The 11,491-nt window shown below is 38.2% G+C and overlaps 1 protein-coding gene across 1 annotated transcript; it reads right to left on the reverse strand.

Annotated features, from left to right (window-relative positions):
• On the reverse strand, window positions 1-7,865 carry LOC113039679 (protein SSXT-like). The gene is made up of 10 exons (XM_026197694.1): window positions 7,690-7,865; window positions 5,384-5,460; window positions 5,143-5,227; window positions 4,850-4,976; window positions 3,905-4,129; window positions 3,660-3,824; window positions 3,506-3,583; window positions 3,124-3,246; window positions 1,584-1,714; window positions 1-740 (listed from the first exon to the last, which is right to left on the reverse strand). Exons 1-10 carry the CDS (start codon window positions 7,756-7,758, stop codon window positions 714-716), a joined length of 1,107 nt encoding a protein of 368 aa, XP_026053479.1. The 5' UTR covers window positions 7,759-7,865; the 3' UTR covers window positions 1-713.
• Window positions 7,866-11,491: the final 3,626 nt, after the last annotated feature.

The raw sequence follows: 11,491 nt of genomic DNA on the forward strand, positions 1-11,491 counted from the left end.
TTCAATACAAACCACTACAGTACCAGATCAGTTTAATCAAATATCAGCAAGACATACATCTCATTTTAAAACGGAGCGTCCCACCTTACAATAGAAAACAAACACAGTCAATAAGCACACGGGACGACACGTGGAGCTACTGTTCAACACCTGGGCTCAATCTGAGCTCGATTTGATAAAGCATAAAATACATTTATACATCATAGCATAGTTCTGAACCTGAAATGTAAAACTATTTCCCCCCTCTCCACCAGCCTTCATTCGCACCTCAGCATTATTGCTTCTCTGACATGTACAGGAGAGGAGAAAAACACAAAAACAACAACAACAACAACAACACACAATGAACTTTATTAGAAAAACAAAACGCGTTCGTTCCACTGCTGTGTGTGTTTCTGTGTTTTCACTGATTTCGGAGGTCGCTGTGAATAAGGCAGCGGTTTCACTTAAGGCTTTGCTGCTGTGAAATTGCTTCTCTGTTAAAACTTAAGTGAGTTTAATAGTGGTTTCACGATTCGATCCCTGTGCTCGAGCCAATCGTTGATCGGTTTGTTCAAATGCTTGTGGCCGAATGAAGAGTTCAGTCTACATTAGAAGGGAAGAGTCATCTCTTCACAGGTGATGTGGAGAGTTTGAGAGCACAGACGCCCTCCATCAGATCACACACAGCTCCAGACTGGAAATACTTGGTCGGGAAGTCAAAAGCTCGTCATCTACTGCTGGTAGTTGGCATACTGCCCCTGTGAAGAAAGATACGATGTGACCGTCTGACATTGTGTTACTGGACGCTCAGAGAGTTGTGCGTCACACTCGGAAACACTGGCTTCTTTAAAGATGGAAATATCACATTTAATCGTCTCATTGAATGATTTCAAGACATGTTTGAGAAGGAGCTGATGAGTGCAGACACAGTGATTTCTGCAGGTTTTAATGAAGTCAAATCTAAAACACTTTTTAAGACGAAGTAAAGAAAATGCAAGGAATAAATTGAATGTAACAATGGTCTCTAAATGTAAATGTCTTGTAAAATAAATGTTTAAAAGAGGAATTTCAGAAAATTTCTGTTAGTTTTTAGTTCATTTAAAAAAAAAAAATTATCCACAGCAAATATCTAAAGACTCTTAAACATTTTCTTGGGAAGCAAAATCCCAAAAGTGGTCTTGTTTTACTGTATGAGAGATTGATCAAAATATTGATCAAGGAAAATCTATTTAATTCAAAGGGAAACCAAGTATTTTATCCTCCATTGACAGATGCTCATTCTTGTTTTAAGCATAAACTCATTAAATCTTGTTTAATTTCTCAGAACACAAAACTTTATGTTCAGTTTGAATCTCAAGTAAATGTATCTTGGATTTATGGATGTTTAGATGCTTGAATTGGAAAACAAGAGTATTTTGTTGTTGTTGTTGTAGTGCATGCAACATGTAATGCTTTAGTTTAACCTATTTAATTTTGGAAGGGTGAATGAAGACTTTTTAAGACCCGCAGAAACCCTGTCAGAGACACTGTGAACACCGTGACTAAAGGTTAAAGCTCTTGATATTTCAGCAATGCTCTGCTGTGACGGGGGGGTCTCTGACCTGGTCAAAAGCATAGGGGCGCTGGGGCTGTCCCTGTGGGGGTCCGGGCTGAGGCGGTCTGTAGGCCGAATACTGCTGCCCTTGACTCTGGGGATAGTTGGGGTACTGACTCGGAGCGCCCTGAGACGCAGCTGTTGGTATAAAAGAAAGGGTGTTTTTTCTTCTTTCTCCGTATTCTTACTAAGAATGTAGACTGTTAACTGACTGAGCAAACCGCTGACCTTTACAACCTTTACCATGTTATCTCATGTCCTTTTTTCTTTATTATTCACAGCGTGTGCAGAAAAATGTCCTCTCTGAGACAAGTAAAGCATGGTATGCCATCCGTTCTTCGTTATTCTCTATTCTGCATTAATTTACAAACCAGTCCAAGTCTGTGTTTAGCACTACACACTGACCAGGAAAACAGAGATTGAAGCTTAACAGATTTAAAAAAAAAAAAAAAAAGCTATCAAATTCTGTTAATTGAGCATCATCTGGCTATTTGTCTTGAAAACATTTCATTGTAATTGAAACAGCTCTGATGCATAAGAGTCAATCGGTTTTCTCTCATATGTTCGACTGCCATCTGCTGCGATTAAATCTGTGAGCAAACCATGCAAGTTGATGTGTTTCTTGATTTGTGCTTCGAATTATGCAATGAAAAAATAAACACCCCCCTTATAATCGCGATATTTTATAAAGGAAACCTTAAAGAGGTCATATGACGTCGCTAAAGGGAACATTATTTGGTGTATTTGGTGTAATGAAATGTGTTTATGCAGTTTTCCAGATACTGTACATTAGTGTTTCTCCTCTTTCTGAAACACGTCGATTTTTACAAAGCTCATTGGTCTGAAAAGCAAGGTGTGCTCTGATTGGCCAGCTATATCCAGTGCATTGTGATTGGCTGAATAGCTACTACAATTTGAATCATCAGTGACAAATCCTTTACATAAGAAAACCTACTTACAGCCTGTGAGTCAGAACAGAGAGCATTGTGGTCTACTCCTAGGATCAGGAAACAGTCGTCCGTAAACATCTGAATATTTGGGTTGGACTGTACTGGAACAGTGTTGAAATACACCTTAAACACTGTTTGTAGTCGTGTCCTCTTTGGGAAGAACAAAGAAAGTTGCTTCCACATCGAAACACAGCGACTTGACACCGAGAGAATAAAACGTACACCTTCTTTCTTTGGGCGGCGTTACGTAAATCTTCCCACATCGTGACGTAGAGATGTGGGGCGAGTTAGAACGAGCTGTTTCAGGAGAGCATGGACGAGTCTCAGCTTTTATAAAGAAAGACTTTAGTTTTGTAACTTTAGGGATCTGATCTGTTCGGGAACAGCTTGTAACACTCAAGAGAGAAAGGAAAACTTGAAAACACATCATATGACCTCTTTAATATTTGTCAGGGTTATCAACAACTACATCTGTTCATCTTCATTACATGATCTGACCAGCGTGTTAAAAAAATAAGACTTGAACATTTCTGGATCCACATCAACCAACAGAGTCTTTTGGTGTCTCAGACATGAATCTGCGGGGAGGATTCATACCATAGGCCTGCTGCTGTCCGGGGTACGCCTGCTGTCCCGTGTACTGCTGCTGCGGGGGGTACGTCTGCTGCTGGGGGGGGGCCTGCGGATACGCCTCCTGCTGCTGACCGTACTGTGCACTTCCTACAGGAAGAGGACCAAACCAATCATGACACATCAGCAGAGCTACCCTTTAAGAAATCAAAAACTAAATCCGGTCTCACTTCACTAAAAATCTTTAAAAGTGCATTCAGATATGCTTCAGAGATAATGAACTCTGGCGTGAGGGAGAAAAACCATTATCTTTAGCCATTAGCCAACACTTGATTGGTTTCTGTCAGGAGTGGATGCAGATCGTATGATCTCAAACTGGACATGTGCATTAATAAAGCATGTTCCCTACCCTCTGACGCCCCCTGTCCTGCGTGGCTGTATTGCTCCGTGTAGTACTCCTCTTGACCAGGATACTGCTGAGGAGGTCCTAAAACACACAGAGCAGCCATTAAAACAACCAAACACTGAGTGAACCCATGTTTTATCAAGAGATTTGAGCGGACCTTGATGTGGCGGCCTGTAAGGGGGCATGGGCCGCTGTGCGATCACGTGATTGCCTTGCCCCATCATGCCCATGGGGTTCTGCTGGCCCTGGTAATGCTGCCCGCTGCCTCCAGAGGGGGGCATGCTGTACTGTTGGGAAGGAGCCTGCTGGTGCATCATCGGCCCTGGAGCACAACACATGCACTCAGAGATGTGGTTCATATTATTATTCAAACGCTGCTTTGAGAGGAGAGGGCAGCCGTACCCTGATTGGGCTGCATGGTCATGTTGGGCCGGGGGCCGTAGTTGCCCATGGGCTGCCCCTGGCTCATGTTCATCTGCCCCTGTGACTGTATTCCCTGCGAGGAGGGCACTGTGTGGTTATACGCCCCCATGGAGCCGTGGCTGCTGGGTGTCATGTTCATGGAGCCGCTGGGTATGCTGGGGGTCTGGTTGGGCCCCGGGCCCTGCATCGACATGTGGTTTGGACCTGCAGAAGCAGACGCTGATCAACAACACTAACCCTTTCACAATTAATGTGAATCTTAATCATTGAAGCATTCAAATATCACATGACCAAGAGCACACAATGAGACGTAAACATGTTAGATGCTGTTACAAAAGTACAACTCAGATGTGAAAGGTACATTTTTGGGCCTAACTAGAATAACTTATGTCTGTTTATATTAAGTGAATGTCAGCTCATGATAATATCAAGACTATATGAAAGCCTAGTTCAACCACTTCATGTCTCCTGCATGTAAAATAGGACAGGCATCACATCATATGTTAGTACATTTATTACATTAAATATTTTAATAAATGCTCATGGTTTTGTTACAATATTAAACTTTGTCAAAAAACTTGATTCAATGTTTTTTTTTTATTAGAACTTTTGACCTTTGCAACATTTTTAAATGTATCTATATTTTTCAAACAGAATAGTGATACATCAGAGAACTGATTTTTTTCCCTCTCACCCTAACAATTAAAAATAATCAACCCAAGAAAAACTATTTATTAAAAAAAATAAAAAGGCACCACCTCCAAGATGCATGGACCAAACAACCTGCAAACTGGAAATAAGCCGTTTTAAAGCCACATGTTGTTGGGTTGTTTTTGAAAACATTCCCACTTGAGAGCATTTCTTCAGAAGTGTGCCTCGGTTGTCTGTGGATCTGGGTTTCCTCACTGCTGTGTGTGTATGTACCTGGCATCTGTCCGTTCATCTGGCTCTGCATGTGTGCTGCGGGCGGCCCGTCTGATGCCATACTGTGACCGTGGGGCAGCTGTGGACTCGCTCCGCTCTGATTGATGGCCATGTTCTGACTGGGAGGCTATCGAGAAACACAGAGAGACACTTACATCAAATTCAGTTCAAACCTGTGTGTGACACATCGTACAGCACACATCAACCATGCAAAATGAATAATATACCATTCAAATATACCATAGCTAAAGCCATTCAGCAGGTGTCAGATGGAAACTGGGATGAATACTCACGGCGGGCAGCAGAGACTGCATGTTCTGATTGGAGTCTGCTATTGTGGCCAGATACACTAGATTTCTGTGCAGCATCTGCTGGTAGCTGCAAGACAGCAATGAGAAACATGCTTTCAATTAGGAGAAGAATCATGCAGAATCCTACAATATTTGAGAATGTTAATGTGCAATTTAAACACTACCTGTAAGGTACCAAATATAGCTATTAATGCAAGCATCATGACTGTAATAGAGAACTCACTGTGAACATTCAGCTGTTTTTCCTTTACTCTGGAAGTCCATGATGCACTGAATCAACTGATTGTTTTCATCCAATAACTGCAGATGAAATGCCACAAAGTTAATTAAACATGAAGACAGAAAAAGAACAAAACAATAAAAGCCAAATCCTTCGTTTAATTTAATTAATCAAAAGCTTAGCTGATTAAATCCGACCCAAGTAATGGAAAACTGGTAAAAGAAGCACACAGCGCATCAAAAACACAACCAAAGAGGTCTATATAATAAATACATGGAGAACGTGAGCCGTTTAATCAATGCTGATATCACATCCCAGGATCAAGCATGTACTTCATGCCTATTTTCACCACTTTGGGACTGATTTATGAAACAAACATGAGCAAATTCAGCAAGCGATAGTTTTTTAGTCAATAAGTGCAAGTAAATCAGTGCTATATCCCGCTAAATGACACTTAACTTAACCTACAATACTAAATATTACATTAAAACCTAAACTTTAACTCAAGTAGCATGAAGCGACGGCTCGATGGCTTTGATACGAGACAAACACCTAATCTGTGCCGAGCTTTCAGAGTTGTTCAGCAGCAGTCAGTCGATCTGATCAACTTTCATTATTTCCTTAGGGACAAAAAAAATGACATGCCATTTTAGTTTTAGAGTAAAACAATTATCATCAATACAAAAACGTATATAATGCATGCATGTGTATATACATATCACATATACATGATTCAGAAGCAGCTCCAATGAACGTAATCAACTGATTTTAGTTAAGGGAGACTTAAATGTGCAGTTTGCAGGATCAGGACTGAAAGCAGTGATTTTGAGAGAGCACAGCTAGAAGCAATGAAACGCTTGTCTGGCTGCGTTATATATCCTCCTGAGACCCAGACATAGACTTCTGTCCTCTACAGAGGACATCATATTTCTCCGAGACATGTCACAGTCTGGATGTCCTGTACTGAGCACACTCAGGGCTTTTAAGGAGATTTAATCATAAACACACCTTGGTCTTCTGATATGACTGATATTGACAAATGATCAGATTTAGTACTCATAGGGAAGTAAGATAATGTTTCGTAATGATCATTTAAATCTGGCTGGTTCTCAAATTGTTCATCGTAAATAAACATCTCCGGAAAATGTTCAAGTCAGAATATGAATTTCATACAAGTCTTCTCTAGAGGACACGAACTGCATGATAATCAGACACGAGAAGTCAACAGGGGAATGAATTATAGATCAATATTTAAGAAGACATTAATATGCAAATTAGATGCAGTGTATAGATACATAGTGTAGAAGGAAAATACCAATTTATGGACATCTTACACATATTTCAGTAGCACAGCAGTATATAAAATCATTATGTTATATATTTCATCACATAGTTGGGAATCGTCTTTGTACGATATTTGGCTAAATATAACCTGAAATCAACATTTTTTTTTTTTTTTTCATATCTATTTTTTTTTTTTTTTTAATAACTTAGTCCTGGCGTTCGGACATAATTTCGGCTCATAATTTGTTTTGTTATGCTCCAACCAATTTAATGACAACACAATTCACAAAACGGTTTTTTTTGTGATCATATCTTTGTGTAAAGGCAATTCTAAATATCATAAACATAAATAACAATCATAATACACCTCTAAAGGATTACAAACCAACAGACATGAGTAAAAGAAAACCGAAAAGCTTCACTGACCAAATCAGACTCGAATCATTAAAACTGAATCATAACGCTCGACTTATCAAATCAAATCATACATAAAAAAATAAAACCCGGAAAGACAGCTATCAAAAATGTCGAAATTCTCAAATCAGACATAAGTAACGAAAAGGCGGGCTGATCAAATCAGACCCGCGTAATCGATCAGGAGAAATCGGCAATCAGCGTACGTGCTTGTAACAGAACAATAAAATCAGGTGTACAATAACGAGATTAGTAATGCGTGATTACTGGCACAGTTATTTTCGTTTAAACTGCTATGCTTTAACACAATCCTCTTCTGTGATTCTCGAGAGAGCCGAGCGTGTAGCGTTAGCGGCTAACAAAGACACCGCGAGATCTCAACGACTTCAAAACGACTCGACATCAGCTCCGCATCCTGCGTGGGATTTATTCTGTAGAGTCTGTTAAATCCTATGACAAACACCTCTCTAAATCGTTCGTTTGTGGTGTTTCGCGTGCACCGGCGGGAGAGATGTTACAGCTAATTTACGTTAGCCGAGCCCACTTACGCAAACGCACTTAACGTTACCCTCGGATTCATGCTGCTTGGAGAAATGATTCGGTAAAATTACCTTCTGTATCCCGGCAGGTGTTATATCGCCCTTGGCGCGCTGCCGGTGCGGAGCGAAAGCCACAGACATGTTATTTAACCGTGATTTGAGATCACCGTTACCGTTCAGTCAATACACACACACTGATCGCGAACGGACGCGCGGAACCAGAGCCAACCATTGCTCACGGAACAGAGGGGGGCGTCGCGTCATCTCATCGCACTCAGAACAGACCATCCGAAAAGACAGAGTCAAGAATCAACGCTTAAAAATAGTTATGATTGTAACTCATCAAAGACTTGGCATGTAAATCACAATGTCACTATTAACTCAAAAGATTCACGCTATGATAGCACCGTCACCCCTCTGTTTAACAGTGATGGTTTGTTCCAGAGGGTCACGGAGGGGGAACTCCAAACGCAGTTTGCGCAGCCTTGGTTAAAATCAGGTTAAAATCAGATGTGCAACACAATATAAGAGCAATAGCATCCTTGAATTTACATTTCTCATATCCATATGTTCAACATTTGGTGCAAAATGAAAATTCTAATTCAGTTAGCCGATGTAATTTGCCATTTTACTGACCCAGTATTTACTAGCGTTAAATTTCAATTTAAACTGCTTATATTATAAACAGTAACATTAAAAGCATATCCTATGTCTGCAATGCTTTGTGTGTGTGTTGTTTGTGCAGCATGAGAAGATCACGATTTCCTTTACATTGTCTTAAAAAAAAAAATCCACATATTATTGCATTTTAAGAATTTATTTGTTTTAGGCTGATGGGCAACACAAGTACAACATTACAGTAGTTATACAGGATAGCCTACACATTTCTACATGCACATTTTGGCCATGAAATAAAATACAGTGCAGGACAAAATACAAAATATTTGTCTATTAATTTGTAGACCTTACTGTAATCTATGTTCATAACTGTTCTCAGGAAGTCAACCCATCTTCTCTAACACCATTTATTCGATTAAGCATGGATTCATTAGATGCGATTTCTAACACTGCACCTGTCTTCCAGGGTCTCAGAATAATTCTACTTCCCATTGTAATACACACACACCATAATAATAGAAAATACATGTTTTGAAACATTAGCTAGGCCTATTTGAAATGTGTCATCTAGTAAACACAATTTAGGGGTTAAATATATTTTGATGAGCACTGCTTGTTATTCTTGGAGGTTTGCCGTCTTTCCCATTTAATAGCCACCCAATATCTTCAGGGTTCACCTGCTACTCCGTGGTGAAGCTAGAGTTTTATAGATGGGGTGGCCAAGGCTAATTCAGGGGGTCCACAGAACATGACAGAAAATCAGTATATAACTCCAACCTGGCAAAAAAAAAAAGCATTAATGAATCCCACAATTGCTGATTACTTCACATTACCCCACATTATCTATGCATTTATACCTTAACTTCAAATGTTAGTTTACTGAAACATATTATATTATCTCATTAACCAGTGGCATTATTACTCCAGTCACACAATTATTATAATAATAATAATTATTATTATGATTTAAAATTGTTACATTTTTTTCCAGGATTCTTTTAATGCATAGAAAGATCCAAAGATCAACATTTATCTTAAATAAAAATAAAAAGCTTTTCTAACATTATACACCATAGCTTGTAGTCAGTATTTTTATTTATTTTTTTGGGGGGGGGGGGGGGTGAGGGAATTAAGTAAATTAATACTTTTATTTAACTAGAATGTTTTAATTTAAATTGATCAAAAATTATGTTTATAATGTTACAAAATATTTCTATTTCAAATAAGTGCTATTCTTCTGAACTTTCTATTCATCAAAGAAACCTCAAACAATTCTTGCTGTTTTCAAAATAAGAAGAAGAAGAAGAAGAACAACAACAACTGTTTTTTGAGCATTAATTCAGAATATTATAATGATTTCTGAAGGATCTGTCACTGAAGTAATGATGCTTAAAAAATTCAGCTTTGAAATCACAGGAATAAATGACATTTTAAAATATATTCAGATAGAAATCAGTTTTAAATAGAAAAAATATTTAACAATATTACTTGCTGTCTTCTGGATAAAATAAATGCATTTTTATTAATTGTAATAAAAAGAGCATAAATATATAAATGTAATTTTAGCTAAATTTTCACTACTGTACATTTTTCTAACTAATGGACACTGAGTGGATTTTCTGCTGTAAATTGTTTTAGCTGCTGTCTTTGGTTGAAACAGTCATCGAGTGATTACATGATACGCTATAGCCTACATTCAGTAAGTTGTAGTGTATCTTTCAGCATGGATCGGAAGTTCATTCAATCTTTATTTCATGCTAATAATAATGCGCCGCTTCGATAGAACTTGAGGGAAAGCGGGAGCGCGCATCATCCGTCATGCTACTAAAAGCTCCAAAACTGTATCGTTTGAAATTCTTAATAATGCAGTTTTTAGCCCTTGTAATTAGCCCTTCGCTATAGTGAAGCTGAACATGGAGTATCTCCACTGATGCCATGAGCTCTGACAGACGGAGAAAAATATAGTCTTTCTGCACCGACCTGACAGCAGATGGCAGTAATAAACTTCAGGAATTTTATTTTGCAATCCACTTGGACCAAAATATATCTGTGTGTTAACTGCTGCATTCAGAATTGAGTTAACTACCATCTACACTATGCTCTATATGTATGTATACTGTAGAATCCTAAAGTCACACAAATGAATAACCCTGTTACTCTGTGAGTCAGTTTTACAGTAAATCGTCTCCGCATGTTTCATACAGGTGCCACAAATGTGTATGAACTGCTTGCACATAAAGCTGCAATTATGAAGAAATGTTACAAGCAATGTGATTTCATTTCTTGCGATTACAGCGTTATCTTAAAAAAATGCAACTTTATATCTCACAATTATTTCTTATTTAAAAATTCACAACTTATTATTATTTTGTACTTTGAAGTGGAAACTGCTAATGTTAAAGCTCTTGTATGTTCAGTTATTCTGGGAGCAAGAACCCCCATAAGGAACCATACCGCCAAAGATAAATTGTGTTCAATAAACTCAGGTAAACTTGCCAAAGTGGTTCCTGTCTGAAATATATACAGGTGCTGGTATAAAATTAGAATATCATCAAAAAGTTTATTTATTTCACTAATTCCATTCAAAAAGTGAAACTTGTATATTATATTTATTCATTACACACAGACTGATATATTTCAGATGTTTCTTTTAATTTTGATGACTATAAATGACTAACTAAACTAAACTAAAAACTAAGGAAAATCCCAAATTCAGTATCTCAGAAAATTAGAATATTACTTCAGACCAATACAAAGAAAGGATTTTTAGAAATCTTGGCCAACTGAAAAGTATGAACATGAAATAAGATATCATGGTCCTAGTTGTAAAAAAAAAAAAAAAAAAAAAAAAAAAAACAAAGATAATTGGAGTACATTTACAAGAAAACACTATTTTCAGTTCAACTTGTAACTTTGTGTGTGTGTGTGTGTGTGTGTGTGTGTGTGTGATTATTTGTGAAATTTAGCAAACTCTAAAAATAGTTTGAAAGCAAGTCCAAAGTAACTTTGATGTAACACTCACAAATAATTGAAATATACAAAATAAATAAAATCTGGGAAAATGGCATCGCTCTTCTTCTCAAACCACAACACACCCATGTGACCAGCTTCTAAACCCGTCCGAGTTTTCTGTCTTTGACAGTGACGAGAGTGAACTGGCTTCTCATGCACTGACTCATGTCACAGTCATGCAGAGAGACTAAAGGGTCAACATATTTCCAAGCCGAGTTCCCACCTTTCCACAGAACACAGCTGT

The sequence above is a fragment of the Carassius auratus genome, chromosome 2 (genome assembly GCF_003368295.1).
Source record: "Carassius auratus strain Wakin chromosome 2, ASM336829v1, whole genome shotgun sequence".
NCBI lineage: Eukaryota > Metazoa > Chordata > Actinopteri > Cypriniformes > Cyprinidae > Carassius > Carassius auratus.

Bases quoted from the DNA above. Each gene is read 5' to 3' on its own strand.
- LOC113039679 (XM_026197694.1), bottom strand. From the start codon at position 7,758: ATGTCTGTGGCTTTCGCTCCGCACCGGCAGCGCGCCAAGGGCGATATA. The intron at 3,247-3,505 runs GTAGGGAACATG...CTCTTCCTGTAG, and splicing joins AGGACAGGGGGCGTCAGAGG to GAAGTGCACAGTACGGTCAG. The intron at 741-1,583 runs GTCAGAGACCCC...CTTTCTTCACAG, and splicing joins GCCCCTATGCTTTTGACCAG to GGGCAGTATGCCAACTACCA.